This window comes from Cynoglossus semilaevis, chromosome 7 (genome assembly GCF_000523025.1).
Source record: "Cynoglossus semilaevis isolate Cse_v1.0 chromosome 7, Cse_v1.0, whole genome shotgun sequence".
In the NCBI taxonomy this organism is placed as follows: Eukaryota; Metazoa; Chordata; class Actinopteri; order Pleuronectiformes; family Cynoglossidae; genus Cynoglossus; species Cynoglossus semilaevis.
The window spans coordinates 5,800,190-5,824,595 of NC_024313.1; the positions used below are offsets into that span (position 1 = coordinate 5,800,190).

At 41.4% G+C, this 24,406-nt stretch overlaps 3 protein-coding genes across 3 annotated transcripts in view; all 3 read right to left on the bottom strand.

Annotated features, from left to right (window-relative positions):
• The window catches only part of dtl (denticleless E3 ubiquitin protein ligase homolog (Drosophila)), a 7,518-nt gene extending 4,346 nt beyond the window's left edge, over positions 1 to 3,172 (bottom strand). The window contains exons 1-10 of the mRNA XM_017033414.2: positions 2,897 to 3,172; positions 1,940 to 2,077; positions 1,744 to 1,836; positions 1,604 to 1,665; positions 1,365 to 1,485; positions 1,093 to 1,158; positions 896 to 1,011; positions 719 to 792; positions 471 to 577; positions 282 to 386 (exon numbers count right to left, since the gene is read on the bottom strand). Coding sequence (XP_016888903.1) covers positions 282 to 386; positions 471 to 577; positions 719 to 792; positions 896 to 1,011; positions 1,093 to 1,158; positions 1,365 to 1,485; positions 1,604 to 1,665; positions 1,744 to 1,836; positions 1,940 to 2,077; positions 2,897 to 2,948 — 934 coding nt within the window. The 5' untranslated portion in view covers positions 2,949 to 3,172. The remainder of the gene's footprint in view (positions 1 to 281; positions 387 to 470; positions 578 to 718; positions 793 to 895; positions 1,012 to 1,092; positions 1,159 to 1,364; positions 1,486 to 1,603; positions 1,666 to 1,743; positions 1,837 to 1,939; positions 2,078 to 2,896) is intronic.
• An 8,544-nt stretch (positions 3,173 to 11,716) lies between these two features.
• Positions 11,717 to 17,573, bottom strand: slc30a1a (solute carrier family 30 member 1a). The gene is made up of 2 exons (XM_008313031.3): positions 16,558 to 17,573; positions 11,717 to 14,081 (listed from the first exon to the last, which is right to left on the bottom strand). The coding sequence occupies exons 1-2, from the start codon at positions 17,123 to 17,125 to the stop codon at positions 13,210 to 13,212; spliced, it is 1,440 nt and encodes a 479-aa protein (XP_008311253.1). The 5' UTR covers positions 17,126 to 17,573; the 3' UTR covers positions 11,717 to 13,209.
• A 1,228-nt stretch (positions 17,574 to 18,801) lies between these two features.
• On the bottom strand, positions 18,802 to 22,542 carry nek2 (NIMA-related kinase 2). The gene is made up of 9 exons (XM_008313032.3): positions 22,159 to 22,542; positions 21,236 to 21,453; positions 20,909 to 21,149; positions 20,731 to 20,813; positions 20,511 to 20,637; positions 20,166 to 20,406; positions 19,983 to 20,037; positions 19,822 to 19,892; positions 18,802 to 19,547 (listed from the first exon to the last, which is right to left on the bottom strand). The coding sequence occupies exons 1-9, from the start codon at positions 22,252 to 22,254 to the stop codon at positions 19,357 to 19,359; spliced, it is 1,323 nt and encodes a 440-aa protein (XP_008311254.1). The 5' UTR covers positions 22,255 to 22,542; the 3' UTR covers positions 18,802 to 19,356.
• Positions 22,543 to 24,406: the final 1,864 nt, after the last annotated feature.

The following is a 24,406-nucleotide window of genomic DNA, read 5'->3' on the forward strand; positions in this document are numbered from 1 at the left end:
CTTAAGTATTTAGGGGCTTATGTGTAGTTGTTGGAGAAAATTACAGTACTTATTGTCATTTTATAGAATATAACCTGGTTTATATGTTAAAAATATAGAATGTCATTTTACACTTTATTTGGAGTTAATTTAAGGGGAAATTGTCCCAGATATCTGTAAGCATCCGTCACGAATGCTACTTTTTTTATAGTCTAGACTCGTCTTTTTGCCCCATCTAGTGGTATAAAATGGTAATTGCGCGAGTTCCCAACAGGTAATGGGCCTGTTTTGCTGTTGTTTACCTGGACTTGTCTTTATTCCACTGATGTTGAACATGTAGATGTTGTCGTCCGTGCAGTTACACATCACATTGGAACGTGATGAGTCCAGGACGAGGCCAGAATAACCTGCAACAAATACAAAACCAAATTTAGCTTTGAATTAACTCACAGCATTGTCGAAAAGCGATTGGCGTCCAACTTTCAACTCACCCAGCCTCATACGCATGCACGAACCCGGGTATGGATACGTCTGCATTGGGATTGGGTCCTGACGGTGTGACGTGTAGTTCTTTCTCAGGTCCCACAGCTTGATAACTCTGATGAGAAAATTATTTGTGTTTAAATTCACCCTTTGTGCTCTAATTTGCTCTAAATGTCTGTGAGTTTAAATAACGTTTCATGAATCTGAATCTAATTTTACAAAAAAAAACAGATTGACATGACATAAGCTTTCTTACCCATCAACTGCCCCTGATGAGATGAGAGAATGCTGATCTTGAAACAAAACCACTGTGACACTCTGCTGGGAGTCCTGCAATAACAAAGAAGAAATGGCTTAAACTTCCCGTACATCCGTGGGTTCACCTGGCATCAGCCCCGGCCCTGATGTGACTTCAGAAACGACAGAAACTCACCACACTGGGAGCCATTCCTCGCGTGCTGCTGCGTCGCTTCTTTATCTTCGACGGAGGGTTTGCCTCTGCTTTGTTGTGAGCGCCGCAGATCTGCTTAACTGGTCTGTAGAAACCATCTACAGAGCAAATCAGAAAAGGATTAAACTCTCAGTACGTACCACTTAAGCCATTATTTTTCTTAAATCCAGATTACCTACCTTTTTTGCTGCATCTGGTGTCCCAGACCATAATGTTTCCATCTCTCGCTCCAGTGCAGAACACAGCTGTTTTATGTAAACAAATAGAAAATTCCATAAATCCAATTATTACCATTAAACACAAATAACCCATATCACAACATTTGAACATGTTTTATGGGGTTTGTTTTACCCAAACATCCAGATATTATTCTTTGTTGCCTTCATCAATCTAAACCAAGTTGATCTGTTGTCATATTCTTCAAATGTCTGCAGTCTTATGTACTCCATACCTTTTTCTTGAGGTGAAAATGCAACTGACTTGAGGCTGCAGAGGTGACCTTTAAAGCTGCCTAACATTTCTCCCGACTTCACATCCCACAACCGGGCCATTTGATCACCTGCAGCAGTCACCTGAGGACGCAGCCAGAAGAATGTACAATGTACTTTATTAACAAAGACAGTTCTACACATCACAAACAATAAATACTTCAGCACTTGACGCAGTTTCCAAATATAAACAGTGCATTACCATGTGAGGTTCTCCTGGGACCCATGCAATGTCAAAGACAGCATTTTCATGAGCCAGCCATTCTGCACAAATCACACACCATTAGCTTCTGTAACTTAATAACAACCAGGGATACATGCATGAAGGAGTCTGGCACAAACCTTTAAGAAGTGTGTTATTTTTGCTCTCTGTGTTGTAGATCCTGACAATTCCTTCTTCATTCGCCACTGCCAGGATGTTCTGCAAATCTCCAGCTAAACAAAGATGACAGTGATCAGATTAAAGAGCCGAAGAGAAACACATGAAAAGAGCCATACATTTTGTCTACCATTATATTGTGAAAAGCACATGAGTTACCTGAGGAGAAGGCCAATCCAAACGGAGGCACAGAGGTACCCAGGTTCCCATATGAGATGTGTTCGTCGTGTCGAATACACTGGAAGCCCTTCAGCAGTGAACTCAGTGGAAATTTGGGCCAAGGCTCTGCAGTGAGGGCTAGATTAAAGAATAAATAAATATTAAATAAAGAAACATATATATAAAACTCAAGTCAGACACTTTGATTTTTGAATAACATAATTTAATCTGCATCACATTTAGCACTGACGTTGCGTAATACAATTCGTAACGTAATATTTTCACTCTTTTAAAAAGTTTTCACTCCGTTTTCGCTTAAAAGATGAGAGTATATGGCAAACTTAAAGATGAAGAATTAAGGCGAATTAAGGTCCGATGTTATAAATATCGGACAGTGACAGATGACTAGTGTCTATTTAAACTAAAGCAGATAAAGCACTTTATTTTGGGATCTCCCGTCAGCCATTTTGAGGCAAAACAGACAGTTTCGACAGAGAGAAAAAAATAAACTTTTTGCAAGAAGCTGTGATCGTAAACCTAATGTGTATCCACATACAGTCAGCGTGGTTGTGTTGTTAATTTAGAAGAAAACGACAAGAGATCGTTGGATTAAAATACATGTTTTTATCTGCATGGGCTTTGTTCCACCTACAGCCATTTACATTGTTTCGGTTATGTCTTCTCATTGTTTCTACATCCATTCTACTCCGCTATTTCTGCATTTCAGCTAACGCTGAGCGGATCGTGAGCTAATTTTATGTTGTTAAAGTAATCACCGATGTTAAACAATAAGCTGCACGAACATAAACGTATTTCCTACACGGACACCGTAGTTCGTAAAGTTTATTCTCACCATTTTGCTTTCGACTCCCCAATCGTCTGTCAACAATAGATCGGAACAACAAATATAAACGTATTTCCTACACGGATACCGTAGTTTGTAAAGTTTATTCTTACCATTTTGCTTTCGACTCCCCAGTCGTCTGTCAACAATAGATCGGAACAACATCCCTGCTCCGTGGTACCACCCGATCTTTGGTAGGATTGTGCAGAATTAAAGAGAAAACTGATATTGTGTCTGTTGCTTCTGTTGGACTGGTTCTGTGGGTACTGTCGTTTCCCGCTAACAGGTCCACTGAATACTAACTACTGAATCCCCCGCTAAACTTGCGTCTCCCTCTGCCATTGGTGGAAACGTTGACTTCCTGTAAACGGCGCTTCCGTTTCCGTCTTCTTTGCGCCAAACATCGGTCAATTGTACTATATTTACTACAAACTGCAGAGTTGCCGATAAAAGAAATGCACAACAATAGGAACATAATAATAATAATATTGTTGTTGTTGTCATATAAATGAGAAGATGTTCTGCGATAAAACCTTCCCACAGCAGGCAAATACACGTTTAAAGCTGTGATTCAACCAATAAAATCAACATGTCAAATGTATTACGATGAATAATATGCAAACATTCAGTGTCCGTTACTGGTAAATTATTGTGTAATTTATATTTAGTTCTTCTTTTTATGGCTAAGAGAAAAACTGAAAACTAAACAAAATAAAAATAAAAAATAAATAAAAGTTATTTCGGTAACAAATTCCCAACAGGTTACAATATTATTTAACTTCCCGCCGAAACGGGCGGCCCAATGATGTGTGCGGTTTCGTGTTTGAGCCACTAGAGGGCGAAAACCTATTGGCCGGACCTCGTTGTTGGCGGAGCTAAACCGAACAACCGACTTCATTACCTGACAAGATTCCATCATAAAATGTGTCCCTACGCTTAACTGCCCTTGTGAAATATGAACAAAATAGACATCTATTGTCAACAATACCATTATACAATAATAATGATATTTGTTTGTTCGAAATGAGCAATGAAAGTTAATGTGAGACAACATGGGTAGCTCTTGGCCATTTTTATTTTGTAAAAGTAGCTCTTAGAGGAAAAAAAGGTGAATGGCAGACGTTTGTCAGGATTCAAACAAACCACTAGATGGCGGGATTTCACAAGGTGCAAATATAAGATGGCTGCAGAAGTGGTCATCACTTTCATGTTTCTGCAACAGATGTTACTTAGTTTTAAATTAAATTATTGACAAAATAACCTGCACAGCTGGGCCGTGCAGGTTTTGGGTGGAGGACAAAATGCTTCTCGGTGTTTATTCTTGGCGTTCCTGAAATGAAAAGTGAGAAACTTCTGTCTAAATAAACCACCGCTGCCTCACCTACTGCAAAAACATTTATTCACAAACAACATTCCTGAAGTAATCGGCTCCAACAACAAAGTGCGGTGGGAGAGGACACAGCGATAATATCAGACACATAGAAACACAGCAGTGGAGAACACTCAGGGAGTGAATCCTTGAGTGGATGTCAGTGTTGTTCGATTGTCAGGAGGCTCCTAAAATAAACACGTGTCGGACTCCAACACACAAATGACGTAAAGACAAGTCATATGATGATGGTTGCAACACAAAGTTCTAAGAAACTGTTGTTTCAACAGTTGTTCCTTCATAATAACTGTTAACCACTGTATTTCATACAAAACTGTGTCTGTGTGTGTTTATGCAACTTATATGTGTAGATGTATATATATATAATGTATGCAATGTATATATATTTGTATATATACATAAATGTGTGTATGTAGATATATGTACAGTACATGTTTATACATTGTACATATATACATATATGCATAGATAGGTAGATAGACAGATACGTATATATATGATAATAAATAATTCATTTGTATCATGTCCTAATGACTCCAGAAAAAAAAGCATGTCCCCAGGCTGGATCATTTGAGAACCACAGCTTGAACGCACCACAACTCACATATTATTTCTGTGTTGTTTTCTAAGAAAGACAAAGTAAAAATAACTGAAAATGACAAAACAGAGTGAGTTTAGGGAAGGAAGCTCAGTGCACATCACATGAGTGCAGAGGGAAAGAAAACACAGTAGTGATTCTGCTGACGTCCCCTGTTTTCATTGGCCTTTGTCCAGCGTCACATTTCAGCAGAGGACAGCGGTGGACCGAGGTCGGAGAATGTGCCGGAACTGAAAACTCTCACTGCTCCTTAAGACCCAAGGCCTTTGATAAGGCGACGCACACAAACTGTAAAGACAGGCTGAAGAGGATCCAAAGGTCTGGTATTTTACAGGGTCACAGTCCTCGATGCCCTTCACAGAACTGTGTTGTATAGATTACGTACAATCAGGATTGTACAGTAACCATGAGGTTGAATGATCTACGATTCCAATAAACTCACTAAATGTAAGGGTTTGTAAAGATAAAGCAGTCGTGTGACCAACAGAATAAATAACATGAATGATGCTGTGTGAAAATAAAGAAATAAAAAAACATTATTTAAATTATTAGTTGAATATGAAGGACTAAAATAAACAAATTTACCACAGAATTCATAAATTTTCTAAGGCACCAGATCCTACAGCACAAATCAATTATAAATGTGTGTGTCATCTGTCATTTGCATAATCCTTAGGCCTGGAGCTTCTTTTGTTGATTCTGTGTGTATCAGAGGCCTGGAGCCACTTTTATCAGCCCTGCTCCTGCAGCTGTGGCTCAGTGGGTCTGTGTGCGGCCGCAGTGAATCAGAACCAGATCAGATCCTGTGGGTTGTATTTCACCCAGTTGTTTTCCCTCTTCCTCCTCTGCCCTCGTGTGAGTGGTAAACAAGGGAGCGGAGAAGAAAACAGCAGCGTTAACGCTGCTGGACGTCCGTCCGTGTCAAACGACCAAAAGGAGGAGGGTGTTGACTTTGGCCGGTCGCAGGAAGTTCAGAACGGTTGTGTAACGGCACAAGTGTTCACTTTCTTTATGAGGCAGGAGAAAATTGTCCAAGAAGAATGCAAAGTCATGAAGTCATACAGTGACGGTGTCGTGTTTCTCTGAATGCCAATTAAACTAGAGTTCCAGATCAGAGACGATAAAGATATTTTTGTGCTAGCGGTTAGCATGGCCTCAAAGTTCAATGTTATGCCGACTAATCTCAGCTACAAAAGATTGTAGTCTGGAAACACATTTCTAGGAAGTTAAACAAAAGATAAAGTTGTAGTGAAGATGAGTTTCTAATTTAAATATGGAATTCTAGAATTACAAAAAAAAAAACATGAAAAAGTGGAAGACATTTTTAAAAGAGGAAAAGAGCTAAGAAAACCCTGATGTCGTTCTGGTTCTGTCCTCACTGACTGCTCAGTGTTTCTGATAACGGCTGACACGTGCACATGGACGCCGGTATCAGGTGTTGGAATTGACTTATCTCACCTGTGTGACGATTGGATAATGACAGCAGGGCAGGTGCTGAGGCTGAGGGGCAGTCGGTGAGGGATTCATTATTGAACCCAATCAAACGTGTGATCAAAGTCTGAGAGGCAGCACAGAGCGGCCCCTGCTGTCGGTGAATCATTAACCCCTCGTCCTCCCTCACAGCCCTGTGAAAACACTGGCTCTGATTAATATCTGTCATGGAAGGAATCATGAATCAACTCCACACCTCCAGCTGAACACAGACACTCTGATCCCTTTTCTATTTATAATCCACATCATGAATAATCCAGCATTTCTCTCTCTCACACACACACACACAGACCACCACATTTATGATTCATTTTCCCGCAGCTGTGGCTTTTTGTAGATTAATATTCCCAATTTAACAAGATAATAAAATATTTATCACTGAGTTTTGGTTTTAGAAAAAAAAAATTTGTGATCGAACCATCAAACCCATGACCTTCTGACTGCAAATATAATTCAATTAAGTTTACACTTCACTGCAAATCAACAATCACTGGAACAAACCTCATTTACCACCACTGTGAACGACTGACTGAGGAGGGATTAAAAACTGCCTCCCCTGCTGATCATCATCATCATCATCATCATCATCCAGACCAGCGAGGGTTAACATTCCAGTCTTTTTTAATCCCTCTCTGAGATCCACAGGCAGATTAAAGCTCTGTGAACTTCTCCCGCCTGGAGAGACCTTGATGACATCACTGATGTCGTCCGTGGGCTCAGAGTTTTTCCTCTGGAACTGTTCATATATCTATTCGTCTCTTCTGTCACGTCTTAAGAGCAGCAGTTCGGAGGCTGCGCTGGTTTTTTATGAACCTGCTTCTGAACATTAGGATTCATCAGCATCAACAGAGAAGCTGTTTGGCTGCCAGTGAGTGGAGCCTTGGTGTGGGCTACATTTATGGGCCAAAGTCAGGAAGGTTGGCACGGTCGCAGCGGTCTCTGTGGAAGAACCAGTGTCTGTTCAGTGTGAGAGAAACTTTCACAGGATTTCAAAGTATCTGTTTACAACGGCTGCCAGTGTCAAAGCAGCAATTTACTGCTGGGACTTTTATGTAAATCAAACCGTCGGCTTTTCTACAGAAACCACAGCACATCGCTAACAATCTGCTCTAAGAGACCAAGCCATGGTCTACATGAGATCCTCAAGTTGGCACTAAAAGAAATTAATTAAGGCACAAAGCACAGACAAACTCTATGTAGAACGAATTTTCATAAGGAGTCCATGGAGTTTCAGCAAGGCGGTCCTAAAAATGTACATGGGTCTGTATATGATTTGAAAACGTTAAATAGAATAGAACCAAAATAATAAATAATAATATATATTACATAGCAGTATATCAGAGTATCATATCATAGTTATAGTAGGGAGTTTGGGGGAAACACTGACACCCGCTGGTTGAAGGATATGTACTAGTATCAGCTAATTATGTCACAACAAGCTAAATAAAAAAAAAAAACCCAAGTCACCAAGTCTCCCAAGGTAAATGTTTAGTCACCAAGTTTGGCGACTAAACATTTACCGGTTGTTAGGTTTCTTACACTGTCAAAAAAAAAATCTTACCAAGGCAACTATCTCATCTGATCCTTCCATTATGTAAACACTGAGCTGACACTGGGTTCATGTTTCTATGGGTCGAACCACTGGACTCAAAGCTCACCATTCCTGTTTGTCTGACACACTGACCCACATGACCGTGTGCTGGTTTCACTGAGATTATCCTGAGCCCCCCCAGTGTTTCCACACTCCAGTCCAGTCTGACCAGGTTTCCAGTCCGTGAACAGACATACAGAAAGTAAACAGATACAATTCTCCAACAGCTGATAGCATCGAAGTCTGGACTCTGATAAGTGAAAGTCACTGCATCGTCAGTCGTCTACTGTTCTACTGTACATCTATAATTCAACATGAGGACAACATGACCTCGTGAATTAACTGCCTTTTGGTCAAAAGTCAAAAGGTCAACAAATATTTCATTAGCAGGCTAGCTAGCAACAGCTCTGGGCTACACGGCGTCAGAGAACACCATGTGAGACGTGCACCGCGTGGTTCACTGTCCTGCCTGCAGTCCAGATCTGACAATAATGTGATAGTGTTGTGTTTGACACGTGAGCGGACTGTACGATGGTCCACTCCACTGTCGTTTTAAGCACGAACCCCCGTGAAGATTAGGGACACGAAAGGCGAATGGGGAGCATGCCGGCAGCACTGAGGAATTCTGGGTAAAGCCCTGCGCTTGTTGGCTTTGGAATATCCCCGGGGCCTCTTACACAACGGACCAACTGCTGCTGCTGTAACAGCGTCCGCACTGAGTCAGCGTCTCAGTCTGAACCCACTTCCACTGCAGCTCAGCCACAGACCTGATCCAGTCTCTCCAGCACAGAGAGGAGCAGAGGAGAAGTGAGTAATTATGGACTTCAGCGGCTGCAGCGTGACAACTCACCCACGCTCTGTTCCTCACATCTACTTAACGCCATTATTACTGTTTGGATAATCTGTGGTTTTGACAGGAACCACAGCCGTGGTGTTGTTCTCTCCTGCGGAACAACACGTACATAATCATTATGGTCTCAACTGTGAATTGACCCAAATGATCATGTTCCAAATCCCAGTACAAATTCACAGAGAGTTATTTTAAGCCGTAAACTGGATGCATTTCTGCCATATTTATAACATTTTTGTTTATTTTGGTGCAAAAATTAACCATATTTTACACAGACAGACAGACAGAGATAGCACTTTATTGCAATCGCAATTATATTATATTTCAATTATACCATTGTTAACCATTGTTAAGAATGACCACACTAACACTACACAATACTCATTTAAGCAGAGTATAATTATGAGGATGTTATGTGAACAGGTATATAAAGAGTTTAAATATATGAACAGTATAAATAGTTAAAAGTAGTAGTTAAATAGATAACTTAGATCAACAGTTAGCTTTATAGGCAGATATCGACCAGACTTATACAACCATTATTACTAAGAGCTACTGTACATACACAATATAATATTATATAGGATAAATATTAGTAATATATTCATACGCCGTATAAGTTATAAAAATGCATATATACATACACATGTACATACGCCCACGTCCACATATAAGCACCATACATACACATATGTATGCACACACACACAGTATATCCACACACATAGATACATCCAACTCTGCATACACATACACAGACACACATACCTATATACACATTTCAGACACATCCAACTCTGCATACACATGAACAGACACACATACCTATATACACATTTACATAAACATATACTTAAAATAGATATACAATGGTAAGTTGAAATATAATAGTAAAGCAAATGGAGATAGAATTTGTATGACTAGGCTAATTAGAAGCTATTTTTAAACCCAGGTAAACATTAAACATTATTTAGGCAAAATAAAAGTTAACAGTCGGGTGTTTGGCAATTGTCAGCACATGCCATTTTTGAATGACAGAATAGACTTGATTAAATTAGAATTTGCATTTTGCATAATGCGTTTTATAATCACATCATACATGCACAAACATGCACACAGATATGTATACTCACACGGCAGTGGGGGCTTGGTGGAAGGAAGGAAGGAAGCAGACTTGGGTCCAGAAAGTTTCAGGTTCGAGTCCACCAGCTGATCCCCACTGTCCACACACACTGCCCCCTGGACACTTCAGCTGCCCCCTGTTTGGTGATGGGAAAAACACAGAGGTCAAATTCTGTTGAATGCTGTGTCACAGACAAACAATTTACTTTCAATCAACATATATGTACATATACGAACAAATAAATACAAACATATACATGTGCAATATACTTTGTATGTATGTGTATATATACAGAGATTATAAAGTCTAAATATTTTACAATGAAACATTTTTTCCAATTTTTTTCCCCAAGAGACAAAAGAGAACATCAGTTTATAAACTGTACCAAACAGTTGTAATCTTTATTTCACAACGACACGTCGGAGATATATATGTATGTGTACAGTACATATCTCAAAAACACATGAGCTGACATTCATATCTATAATAAAAAGCAGTAATTGTTTTCAATTTGCACATTTCGAATGTCTTAAAAAGACAAAAAGTGAACAATACAAAGAAGGAAACACCAAAATACATTTCCCAGCACACGTTTCTATATTGCATACACATTAATTAGGAGTGAACATCTGAAATGCAACAATGGATCATCTTCAAATGTCACATCTTCATAGATCAAGAAAAATTCAGGGTCTTTAAATTGACAGAAAACTCCCCGCTCAGCATCCGGAGCACAGAACTCTTCACACGGTTATGAATAACGTTGGCAGATACCAGCAGGTTCTGGTAAGCAGCAACCAGAGCTGAGTGGAGCTCTGGAAAATACAAACATCAGGACTGAGTTTGGTCATGCAATCTTTGTAGGTCTTTCTGATAGTGTAAAAAAAACCTCACAGATAGGATTGTGTGGCGAGGTACTGTGCACATTTCTGAGGATTTAAAAAAAACAACAAAGAAGAAGGAAAGTGTGAGTCGAGTATCAACAGAAGTGTGTTTTACCCACGTCCTACAGTGCTCATTGTTCCCCTACAACAGACCCCGCCCTCTGGCTTGTAAGGCAACAGTTTAACCAACGATGGATGACGCGACTGTGCCGATGTGAAAAGTTCCCTTACGACTGCTCTTAGTGTTCAACCACAGCAGTTGTATTTGTTTATCCGTTTGTTTTTTTAAAGACAAGGCGAGAGAGGTGCTGACACGGCTTTTGTATCCAACTAATAACAGCATCTCAAACCTAAATGTTTTTTCTCATATAAAAAATTCTTAATTTTTGTAAAACTGACTACAGCATAGATGGTTGTCATTAAACTATGACAAAAAAAAAAGAGAGAAGAAGTTCTATTTAGTCCAAACTAAATAATACAAACAGCATCTACAGAGAAAAAGATTAATCCTAATAAGTTAAATACTTATTTAAATTATTATGTAAATACAATACTTTTCCTTCGAGGGCCAGTGGCTAAGAAAATAGATCTGTGCTAATCCTACGTCAACAACAGAAGAAGGTAAACCCCCCCGGCCCGCAGGTCCATAGGCTGAACAAAATAACCTTGTGATGTGTGCTCTGACTTGCATGTGAAAAGTGTGTATACTTGTGTGTGTAAAAGTGTGTGTAAGTGTTCTTTTGCAGAGTAAATCTCCAACATTGTTCGGTCCTGCAGTGAGAAGCTTTGGCACAGAGAGACCACAAGACGACGTGTTACAACACCGTGTTAATGAGGGACATTCATGCAGCACTCGCTCCAGTTCAGGAGAAGTGGAGGAGGTCGGTGAAGACCAACATGCATTTCTAACACACCACTGGGGTGACAGACAATAAAAGAGAGAGGCTGTGAGTGGAGGTGGGGGCAATAAGGGGGGCGGGGGGAATGGGGAAGATAAACGAGTACATTTCCCAGCACACGTTTCTATATTGCATACACATTAATTAGGAGTGAACATCTGAAATGCAACAATGGATCATCTTCAAATGTCACATCTTCATAGATCAAGAAAAATTCAGGGTCTTTAAATTGACAGAAAACTCCCCGCTCAGCATCCGGAGCACAGAACTCTTCACACGGTTATGAATAACGTTGGCAGATACCAGCAGGTTCTGGTAAGCAGCAACCAGAGCTGAGTGGAGCTCTGGAAAATACAAACATCAGGACTGAGTTTGGTCATGCAATCTTTGTAGGTCTTTCTGATAGTGTAAAAAAAACCTCACAGCTAGGATTGTGTGGCGAGGTACTGTGCACATTTCTGAGGATTTAAAAAAAACAACAAAGAAGAAGGAAAGTGTGAGTCGAGTATCAACAGAAGTGTGTTTTACCCACGTCCTACAGTGCTCATTGTTCCCCTACAACAGACCCCGCCCTCTGGCTTGTAAGGCAACAGTTTAACCAACGATGGATGACGCGACTGTGCCGATGTGAAAAGTTCCCTTACGACTGCTCTTAGTGTTCAACCACAGCAGTTGTATTTGTTTATCCGTTTGTTTTTTTAAAGACAAGGCGAGAGAGGTGCTGACACGGCTTTTGTATCCAACTAATAACAGCATCTCAAACCTAAATGTTTTTTCTCATATAAAAAATTCTTAATTTTTGTAAAACTGACTACAGCATAGATGGTCTGTCATTAAACTATGACAAAAAAAAAGAGAGAAGAAGTTCTATTTAGTCCAAACTAAATAATACAAACAGCATCTACAGAGAAAAAGATTAATCCTAATAAGTTAAATACTTATTTAAATTATTATGTAAATACAATACTTTTCCTTCGAGGGCCAGTGGCTAAGAAAATAGATCTGTGCTAATCCTACGTCAACAACAGAAGAAGGTAAACCCCCCCGGCCCGCAGGTCCATAGGCTGAACAAAATAACCTTGTGATGTGTGCTCTGACTTGCATGTGAAAAGTGTGTATACTTGTGTGTGTAAAAGTGTGTGTAAGTGTTCTTTTGCAGAGTAAATCTCCAACATTGTTCGGTCCTGCAGTGAGAAGCTTTGGCACAGAGAGACCACAAGACGACGTGTTACAACACCGTGTTAATGAGGGACATTCATGCAGCACTCGCTCCAGTTCAGGAGAAGTGGAGGAGGTCGGTGAAGACCAACATGCATTTCTAACACACCACTGGGGTGACAGACAATAAAAGAGAGAGGCTGTGAGCGGAGGTGGGGGCAATAAGGGGGGCGGGGGGAATGGTGAAGATAAACGAGGCTCAAATGCATAAAACACAACATTAAATGAGGGAATTCATTGCTGTTAGGAGGAAAACAATTAGAAAATAAAACAGATTGAGGGCCACTACAGGTCAAAGAGGTCAACTGCATCCTCCAGTGACCAGGATCAAACCTTCCTACAGTGGTGGTTTCTTCCAGCTTCTCCTCACTTCCTCCCCATCTCACAGAGATGACTCTGCCTCTTTGGTGACTGTAACTTTGGCCTCAGACTCGGGGCACACCTGAACGCTCGCCGCCTGCTCTGAGCTCTCGCTGATCACCTCCAACACCGGATCGGCCGCGCCCGACCTGCTGTCGCCGCTCACCTTCTTCTCAGAGCTCTGTTTGTCAGCTGTGCCGCAGCACAGCTTGGGGGCGCACTGAGTCTGACAGGAGAGCTCGCAGAGCGAGTCGCGGGACTGGGAGCTGAAGGTGACGAACTCGGGCTGGATGGTGGTGGCGTGGATGCCCTCGTTGTGAAAGAAGTCCTTGATGCGCTTGGCGACCTCCATGTACGACGTGGGGTCGTGGCACTTGATGTGAGCCGTGGCGATGATGCGGCTACCGGCCAGCTGCCAGATGTGCAGGTCATGGATCGCCAGAACGCCGTTCAGACGCTGGAGGCGCTCGTTGAGTCGGTGGATGTTGATCTGCTTGGGCACAGTCTGAAGCAGGATGAGGGCCGACTCTTTGAGCAGAGGGTAAGTGGTGTACAGCAGGATAGTCACCATGAAGAGGCACAGAGTCGGGTCCAGGTAAAGGACCCAGCATGGCCCGGCACTCTTCATGGGCAGCATCGTTTGATTGACCGGCAGGTGGGAGTCATGATCGTAGACACACGGGTTCACGCAGTCCTTGTCGGATCCGCAGGGCCGCCACACAAACAGGAATATTAAAGAATTAATGACCACAATGACGGAGCCCAGGGCGTCGCCCAGCACGTGAAGGAAAACCCCACGCATGTTGAGCTGCGACGAGTCCTGCTGCGCGTCCATTTCCTCGTAGTGGGTGTTGCCGTTCATCTGCACCTCAGTGTCATCATTACAGTTGAGTTCTGAAAAAAAACAAAAAAGAAAGAAAAGAAAAGGAGGTTAATGAAGGAGAACACGGAGGCTGTGAAATTATCTCCTGGACTTTGGCACAGAGATACTAATGTAGCATTCATAGACATTGTGTCTGTTCGAGAAAAAACACCAACTTCTGTATTTACAAGACAGAGTAAAACACAATAGTAGAAAAAGCCACCAATAGAACTGAGGGTTAACCAAGTTACCGAGAGCAAATAGGACAATTAGAAAGCTAACGCCTGACACTGCAGTTATTTACAGTTATTCAAATCAAGGTTTGCTGGAAATTTGCCAACACAAGCAAACAGTCAAATAAGGTGTTTGTTTTTCAAACTCGAAACTCACACTAAAACTGCTGTTGGTGTAACACAGGGACACACAGGAACTTCCATTATTTGAACCTGAACTAATGGGTTTAAACTGAAGCACGCAATTGAACAATTAAAAGTGAAGTCTGGATTAAATTATTTTATGATAAATAAATATATGGGCTGTGGAGCAACAGTTGATAAATCTGTTTCAAACATATTTTCTAAATTAATTAATATAAAAACCATTTGGAAAACCATGCAAATGTATAATATTAAGTATAGTTTCATATTTGGTCGAGTTTTATGGCTGCTCACGAAACACACCAATAGTACCATTGCATCATTCCAGAGAAGAAGAGTATATCACCACAAAACACCAGTCTCATATCAATATTGCATATGTAATATTGATGTTTTTAAAAAACTCAATATATAACCAGGCCTTAGTGTGAATATATTGACAGGGTTGTCGCTAACGTATCTGCAAGACTTAACCCTGTCCTTGACCGATCCCCTAACTATCTCGTCTCCCACATGACAGGAGGTCAAACATGAGACCCCCCCCCCCCCCCCCATGTTGTTAAAAACCACTTCAGAATAATTCCCCACCCTGCAAAATTCATTAAGCAGCTCTGGGCCGTCAGATAACACACACACTGATGGTGGGGGAACATGAGTGTACTGGCTGCTCTCCTCCATCCCAGACACTGCAGGTCATTTATCAGCTGCTAATGGTGCGGCTGTGGCCGTCGCCCTCACTGTTACACTGATGTATGACCCAGAGTCTGTGCTCAGGCGTGGGCGCTGGGGAAAGGGGTGTTGGGGGGGTTTACAGCTTCCATTTATTAAAGATAGCAAGGACTAACAGTGTGGGACAGAACTGGGTTTGACTCCCCACAGAGCGACCTGACGAGATCAGTGAAACGACTGGGATTCTTCAACACACAGGTCGTCTGTCGAAGATTAAACGTCAAACATCCGATTTTCAATCCGAACAATCGGAGGCCGTTTGTGTGCACCACCACGGCAACCAAATGCCACAACAGAGCCACAACACAATGACCAACATTTCTATACGCTCCTGTTTGGTAGCACACAATGGCTTCGGGAGAACAATGCAATTTCAAACTGACAAGCTGCAACGTGTTTGTAAGTGGAGTCTGGAAAACTCCAACTCTACACTGATCTGCACCCAGACAGCTGACGGTGGTCAGCCTTCACCGTGTGACACCTGAATAAGGTCATGTTTCATCGAATAGTAGGAAACAAAAGAATAAAAAAAATCTTAATCTCACAATTGTAAAGTAGATGATAAAATTACACACAGGATACGCAATGATGAGGAAAATACACATTAGTCTTATTGGTTTCTTTACATCTTTTAGATAAAAAAAAAGTTAATGATACAATTATTTTCTCCCTTCAACATTTGCCCAACATGCTGGAAATTCATCTTTTAATATTTCATATATTTCACATTCTGTAGTTCAGTTGTGGACTAAAAATGAGCTTCATGAGTGCTTTCTAGTTTTAAAAAAAGAACCATATTTTATGTGTTTTTAAAGCATTTTTTCCTCATAATGTGCTCAACAACCAATTTAAAAGCAAAGGTTCACAGACCAGAATAGTGCCCTGGTATCACATCACTATCACAGGATGGTAACTAGAAGACACTTCTAGACGCTTTAGTCATGTGATTTGTAAACATCACTCTCTTCTACAGCATTCTCGTTTTATCAATAGCAATTATCACATAATATTTTAATACTCACACAAAGGACAATCTGTCAATCAATTAAGGACATAATTAGATCAGCACCAAACAACAGTTATAGTAGATTAATCAAACCACTTACAAAGTAATGACATGCCTAGTCTACACAAGTCTAATACGATGCTGAGCCTGGAGTCAGTTTGCAGTTAGTGTCACAGTGAAGTAAAGACAAACGAACATTTTCTATGTCATTAAAGCTTTTCAAAAACGAATAGTCGAAAAATAAAGCAAAATGTTGCTGTTTAACTTGGTCAAGTCAGCGATTATTTAACAATCACATTTAACCTTTAACAAGATGTTGTGCTATTGAGGAAGTTAGCCAATAAAGTACTACATTTTTAATGAGACAAACAGACAAAGACGGTGTTTTCTTCTCACCATTGGTTGGCCTCCCCTCTCCTGGACTGTTGTGGTTCCCCACCAGGTTGTTGGTTTCATCTACTGTAGATCCGTTCCCTGCATTTTGGCTCGTTTTTGCTTTCTTGTTCTTACTCCCGTGACTGTGCCCACCATGAGAATGTCCGTGGCCGCCGCCGGCGTGACCGTGGAACATGCAGAGGCCGAGCAGGTTCACCAGAAGCCCCACGGCTCCGACCGTGGCCACCAACACTGGAGAATCGATCTCCCGGGGTTCGGTGAAGCGCTCGATCGCCTCCAGAACGATGGTGAAGCAGAGCGCGGTGAGGAAGACAGCGTTCACCAGAGCCCCCATCACTTCCGCCCGTATCCAGCCGAATGTATTTTTGTTGGTCGCCCGGGTTTTCTCGGCGAAACGAACCGCGACCAGAGCCACGACCAGGGCAATAACATCCGACAGCATATGGAAGGAGTCCGACAGCATGGACAAAGATGAGGTGATCCGGCTGACCACAACCTCCACGATGAAATAACCAAAAGTCAGAGAGAGCATGCAGAGCAGCCGGACTCGGTTAGGCCCACAAGCCATATTTCTCTTCTTCTGAACGGCTTTCAGTTAAAACTAATTATGTTTCACCTTCTTTTCCTCTGAATAGATCAGCCGGTCATCAGCTTAGCTAGCTCCTTGCTTTGGCTCCTAGCTTACGGCTGGGGTAAGGCTAACAGCTCCCGGAGACAATATAATCGGTGTAAACAGCGTCGTAATTCAGCAACGGCACCATAACTTATCCTGATGTGACAGTACTAGCGGGCGGAATTAGTCCGTTGAACAAAGGCAGGTTCAGTGTGAAGTCACCACGAACGCAGAGAGTATGTTCCAGAAACATTTGTCGACGAGCTGTAGGTTTGCAGACGGCTGAAACTTTGCACCCGAGCCGGCAAACTTTCCACACGGAACACCGCGCGTGTAGATACACCTCCGAGTTCATGCTATTGGCGGAGCTGTCATGACGTCCCCTCTGATTGGTCCTATGTTGCAACTCTCGTCAGTCGGCGGAGCAAACGGAAAAGACAACAGCGGTTGCTACGCACGCTCCTCTGAATACCGTAATGCATGTATTAAACCAATCACGTTCAGTATAATAAATAAAATTTAAAAAAACACAAAACGCAACATATTAAAGCATACAAATGTATATGCCTTTCAGTATTAATTGATAAATTATTTATTAAAATCTTTTTAATCCATTCCATCCGTGTTTTTTCTTCTTTCTTTTTTTATTATCATGTTATTTTGCCTGGTAACTACCTAGAAAATTAAGGACAAATATAAATTGAACCAAGTTGTGCTCCAAGGGACCTGTTTAGCCCCACACTTCATTCACACCGTTTTAACATAAAGATAATGCATATAAATTGTCTTGAAAATAAAGACAATAAAAAGTATGTAAGAGATCAAAACTTGAAGAAAAGAGTGAGTTGTACAGGGCATGTGATAACAAAAATATCACGTAAGAGTAGCCTCCATTCTTTAAAAGCCATCAGTACAATTGTATCTAATTTCTGCATAATTAATTAAAATATAAAACACCTAACTGGAATAGACTAGCACGCCATCCATTACACTCTTATCTGTTCAGAGGTTAATAAAACAAGTTTCTGATTAAACAAGGAAAAGGGCCCCTCTATAAGAGTCAGTCGATTTTAAGGCCCTGTTTTATATTATTTAATCACCTTTTACAACCATTGTTCCGCACAATCTCTACGTAACGGAACAATCCTCCTAATCATTCCTAATAATTCCACTTAATATCTCTTTCTATGTAGCTTTAATCATGAACAAATGGGTCTCAGTAGCGAAGACCTGCTATTGTGTTTGCTGTAATCCTGTCAATCTGATAACAGGCGAAGCAGAAAAATCACTCAATGCAGTGAACGACTGGAAAACTGATGCCCCCTTGCGGGAACAATCAGCATTGGTAAACGGTCAGTGTTTTAGGATTTTTTAGTTTAACGTTTTAGTCCAAAACAGTTCAATCCAATCCAAATAGCTTTGTTAACCAAAACCCAGTGTTCATTATTCATTATACATGACGACTAAAGGGTAGATCAGAAATAATACAAAACTGCAAAGATGAGTCAAAGTTCATGAACTCATGGAAACTCACCTAATTGGACTTGGCTTGGAAAGTGCTTGCTGCAGGGTGATAAGACAGGAGAAGAGGGCAGAGATAAGGGTCAGAGTGACAAAAGGGTAAATGTAAAAGAAAAACATTTGCGAACCTGCTTTGATGTGTGACCAGGAGATGGGTCTTAAGGCGAGAACACAGAGCTAATGTTGTGGAGAGTTTTGTTACAAGTGAACTGGACACAATAAAAGAGAGACAGTGTGTGGAGGAAACCCAGACCGTGGCATCACCAGGGCTTTTTTTTAAGATGTCTGCCTTTATTGGATTAGATCCTTAATCTGCAGGTTTTGAAAAATGTTCACATAGGACAGAAATAACTAAAGCTATCTTGCTGGTACATGACATTTAAATGATACATTATCCAGTGACATTAAAAACAATTTAACCCTGGTGAAATGTACAGCTCTAGAAAATCTAATTCACATTCTGTCATTATGTAGCACTTCAATGTTTTTCCTAAAGGTTGTTTTTTATTTTATTTAAGTCCAACCATATATATATTATTATATATTATATATAGACTCACAAAAACCAAACAATCTCAATAGCTGCCTCTAGAAACAAAACACACCTATTCTCACATACATTCATTTTATTGACATCCACACCATAGGCAGTGACCTTCATGAGGTCAGCGGATGCCCAGGATCTGTCTGCTCTTCATCTGACAGGCTGCCTCCACTTCACTCAGCGTCTGAGCACGAAGGTTGGCCGCCTGCAGCCTCCTGAGGATCAGCTCTTTGGACCTGTCGAACCTCTGGTTCTCCTTGCTGTCGCCTGCAAAGTGGACCTTCTTCTTGCCAGGAGAGAGGTTGTCAACGTCTGGGACCAAACACCAAGGAGTGACTGATTAGTTAACCATAAATTTGTTTTTAAATAAACTAACCTTTTATAATTAAACAAGCTGGATAACAAAGGAAACATAAGATTCAACATAAAATACAGGATTGAATAAATTAGGAATGTATTGGTGTATAAAATCTTTATTATAATAAATTAAAAATAAATAAATATATTTGATGTTTAAAAAAGACAAAGACTGCTCAGTTCTTGTCTGTGTTCAGTAAGTCCAGCGGTCTTCTTTTGATTCCCATACCTATGTCTTTGCCAAACAGTGGTGCCTGCTCTCTCTGTAGACGGTTTATATTCTTCAGCAAAGTCTCAGCCCTGAAACAGTGAAAGTGAATTAAAGACATTTGTAAAAACATAATATACGAGTAATAACTTCTATAATGAGGTTATCTCTAAAACATTTACCGTGCGAGCCTCTCGTGGGACAGTCGTTCACGAGCACACAGCTCCTGTTCTCTCTCTGTCGGAGAGGAGGGAAGTAAAACATGAGATTTGCCAGATCTATTGTGAAAAAGTACATAACGAAACAAAGACAGCATCAGTGGAAGGATGACTGTCACATCACAGAGGTAACAACAAACGTCTTACGCTCCAGCCTCTCCTCCCGCTCTTTCAGAGACTTCTCTCTATCCCTCAGCGCCTGCTCCTTCATCTTGAGCTCAGCGGCGGAGGTCGGTGCCTGAGCCGGTTCAGCCGGCTTCTGAAGCGGGCAGTCCGAGTCCACTGATCTCTTCCGGAGCCGCACTTCTGTTCTGCTCTGCTCCTCGGCCACGGCGCTGGCCAACAGGCTGCTCTGGAGGATGGACTCCACAGAGGGCCTCAGATAGTCCTGGTCAGAGAGAAGTTCCATCAGCCAACCTTCACATCAGGGGGTGCAAGTACTTTTAATAAAATGTATTATTACGCCCATAACCTCCCCACCGCCCTTCCAACCTTTAGGTTGAGCATTTTGCTTATCAAGCTGCTGAGTTTCTCAGAGTATCTGTAGGGGATTCTCCGGAACTTTCCTTGTCTGATCCTCTCAGCCAGATCCTTCTGGTTGTAGGCAGTGAAGGGAGGACTGGAGAGGGGCGGAGAGGAGCAGGAAAACATTATTTCACATTATCAGGCGACAAACTTAGTCTTGGACCAGCAGAGAATCTCATGAACTTACGTTAATGCACACAGTTCATACAGCAAACATCCCAGTGACCATATGTCCGACTTCTCATTGTATGATAACTGGTTCATTTGCTCCTGCAGGAGACAGAGTGAATCATTAGGTTTAAGAAGGTGGAGTTTCCACTTGACTACGTCACAAAAAGTACAAGAAATACAAATCAGCAGCTCACAGGAGACATGTAGTAAGGAGTCCCAACAAACGTCTTAGCAAAACTAGTGTCGTGATTCAGGATCCTGGCCAGGCCAAAGTCACCAAGCTTTATGTTTTGTTTGCCATCCAGGAATATGTTGGCCGGCTTCAGGTCTCGGTGGAGAACCGTGGCCCGGCCGTCGCTGCGTCTGTGACATTCTTTCAAGGCAAACGTGAGCTGGGTCATGACACGCAGGATGAACGTCTCCTCCAGGTAACGCCTACGGAGGAAGAAAAGGAAGGACAGACAGAGTTAGGTGAGGTAAAAAACACCCTTTTTGTATCTTTTTCACAAGATTAAGGTCACCTCTCTTTGATACAGCGGTTGATGAGGCTGGACAGATCTCCACCCTCGCAGTACTCCATGACTATGTACAGCCTGGTGTTTGTGCGATCGATTATGCGGTCATAATATCTGACTATGTTTGGGTGCTTGAGCTCTCGCAGGAGGTTCACCTCCGACACCAGCATCTGCTTCTCGCTCTCCTCCATGGTGCCATAGTCCAGTTCCTTCCACACCAGAACCTACAGAGGAAACAGGCATCAAACGAGAACAGGTAAAAAAAATAATTGAAAAAACAAGAGGGATTTCTATCACACACAGGAGTAACTGTGATTAATTTTGCATCTACATAAAACTTTTTGAATAATTTTAGGTCAGTTTTGTCAGTGTTGGAAGTTGACCTCAAATTGTATCAAATACGCATAAAAAAAACAAGTTGCAATTACGTTTTTTTTTTTTTTTTTTTACAATTGTTTTGTTTACACAGCACAACCTGACCACACTCATGGACGTTGGAGACATTTTCGGGCAAGGACAAACCGACTGTAAATAAGCACTATATGATGCCTACTTAGACTGGGGGCCTTATTTAAAAATCAGACTTGTTTTCAAACAAAGTGACAGTGTGTTGAAAATGTTAAATGATAAAGATCCAAATTGTCGGACCCCTGCTTGATATTAAACGAGTCAAAATAGTGCCAGTGGGGGGCGTGTTCACGCTGGTGTTTACATAATATGCACCCCAACAAACAATTATTCTGAGAATTTCATGTTTCTCTAACTTATCGAACATTTCCCACAATAATACTTCCCAATGGCTACTAGCAAATAGCTAACTGCTACTTCGTGTATTTCTAGAGCACAAACCGCTGAGGAAAACTACTGTCAGTAAAAAGAACTACGTGTTGCCGACCGTTTTAATGTCTAAAATGTTGTCTTTTACTCACTTTTCCGTCAGACTTCCGCTTTATTTTCTGACATTTTCCATAAGAACCCGAGCCTATCGTGTACAACACGTCGTAGTCCTCTACTCGGGACGGCATGCTGGCCGTTTAAACTGACCCAAAAGTGGAAACACCTGTTCGTTTCCGTTAAACCAGCTTTTTAACCGATTAACGTGAAAACAGACAACGTAAATGATTGTATAACCTTGGGAAGTTTAGTTGTAAGTTTTCTGAGACAGAAATCCAAAATACGATCTTAATAAAAGACAAAATATTTGATTTGGTTTCCCTCTGAATCATCAACATAACAACAAACGGTTCCTGTCGGTTAAAATTTGTGCAAGGAGTCGCACGGCCGATTGGTCAAAACTTCGCACAAGGCTGGGTGCTGATTGGCCAGGGCCAATAAAACAAACTACGTCTAATATCGCGAGATGGGAGCGGGTAAATGAATACAATGTGCTTAGTTGGCCACAAGATGGCATTAAAACATCTTTTCTGAGGAAAACATCTGTTGGTTTCTATTAAACAAAAACAATTTATACCAATAGTCAACATGTGTTTTTTTGTTACTAATATCTATGATTATTATTAACAGAATAAGTTGACAGTATAAAAATATTCTCATTTATAGCCATCATGATGCATCAACATATCAAAATAATTGAAAATAAAAACTTTTAGCATTACATTTACAGTGTTTATTTATTTTTTGTCATTTAATCTGCAGTTGTACAAATCTTTAATTAGCAACTGAATATTTTTCAAAATACTTGTTCAATACTGTTGGAAGTAAGCTGTTAGAGATGAAATCACACACTCAGGGAGTGAAGGTGAGAATAAACGTACCTTTTTTTAGACACACTGAGAATATAAAAGTAGCTCCGACAGAGATTCAGATGAAAACCAGTCGATATCTCAGTTCTTTTTAAAGCAACAGTGTCTTCAAAAGAACAGAGGTGAAAATGTAAAATCTCATACATCTGACAACGCTGCAGCGGTTCTTTTATACTACCTGCTTGTGAAGTTGAGGGACTTGACAAAGGCAAACACACTCCTGAAAATGCCAAAAGGTCATCAGATCAGTCTCAGTGGCTGTACAGTCTGACTGTCATCTCACTGGTCACTGGTCATTTGATTTGACCAGAAAGGCCTCCTGAAGGATCGCCATCTGGCCGAAACATGCAGAGACCCCTCATTTCACAATTATTTCTAGGTACCAGACCATGTAGTAGTGTAGAGATAGAACAGTAAACTGAGTTAGTCCTATTGGATAGTTAAGAACATTTTTGTTACAGGAACAAACTGTTCATCCTTGTGAGGGGAACACCCTCAGCCATCACATTAACGGATTGTTTACTGTGTGCCGTGTTAGAAGTCACATGACGTTCTGTCTTGACAACAACTCTGACTGTCTGCATTTGACATGAAAATAAGATAAATTGGGAAGTGAGATTCCTGCCTGACGCCTCTGGGATCACAGAGTCCCACCAGCAGCTGGACTGCTGCAGCTACAGTTGTGTTCAAATTAGCCTCTCAGCCATCTTAGCTCTCAGCTGCCAGTAAAACACACACGCCGACAACACACACCAACAAGAGCGTGAGCCGGCCTGTCAGTCTGCCACCGAAAAGGTCAATCCTACAAAGAGCTGGAGGAGTTTGGACTTTAGTCAGAAAAAGTTGGGGATTTGTGCAAAAAAAAAAAAAAACAGAGAAGGGGAAAACCACAGAAACCTTTAGGTGCCTGAGGGCAGCTGTGACGTCAGATTACACCTGGTGGGGGCCAGAAGGTGACAGGGAATTTAGGAAGGGGCTGTAGATGGAGGCATCCAAAATCAACCTTTTGATGTCGACACTGTTGTCGTATTCCTCACGCTGACCAGGGTCGGGGCCAAATGTCACAGCTGCCGAGTTTCTCCTGGGAGAACAGACTCTGGATCAGCTGCTGCAGTGACATCCACAAACAGCTTCTGCACCACTGGATGTGTGCTGACGCAGAGGGGACGCCACGGGCACCAGAGGCAGTCACTGGAGAACACACATCAGAGTTTGACACGAAAGACCTTGAGAAGGCAGTGTCTGAAGGAGGAACACGGACACCTTCACTGCAGAGCTTCCTCCAGAGACCTAATCGCCTGTGTAATTTATATGGCATTTTTTATGCTTCATTTTATTAATTCAACCTTTATTTAACCACAATGTCTCCACGGATTTAAATCTTTACAGGGGAGACCTTACAAAGGAATCAAAG

What these genes read in the sequence shown, in the direction of transcription:
- nek2 (XM_008313032.3), bottom strand. Translation starts at nt 22,254, where the DNA reads ATGCCGTCCCGAGTAGAGGACTACGACGTGTTGTACACGATAGGCTCG. An exon ending in AACCGCTGTATCAAAGAGAG is followed by an intron (nt 21,150 to 21,235) that starts GTGACCTTAATC and finishes CTTCCTCCGTAG; the next exon opens with GCGTTACCTGGAGGAGACGT. An exon ending in GCGGGAGGAGAGGCTGGAGC is followed by an intron (nt 20,038 to 20,165) that starts GTAAGACGTTTG and finishes CCTCTCCGACAG; the next exon opens with AGAGAGAACAGGAGCTGTGT.
- slc30a1a (XM_008313031.3), bottom strand. Translation starts at nt 17,125, where the DNA reads ATGGCTTGTGGGCCTAACCGAGTCCGGCTGCTCTGCATGCTCTCTCTG. An exon ending in AGAGGGGAGGCCAACCAATG is followed by an intron (nt 14,082 to 16,557) that starts GTGAGAAGAAAA and finishes GTTTTTTTTCAG; the next exon opens with AACTCAACTGTAATGATGAC.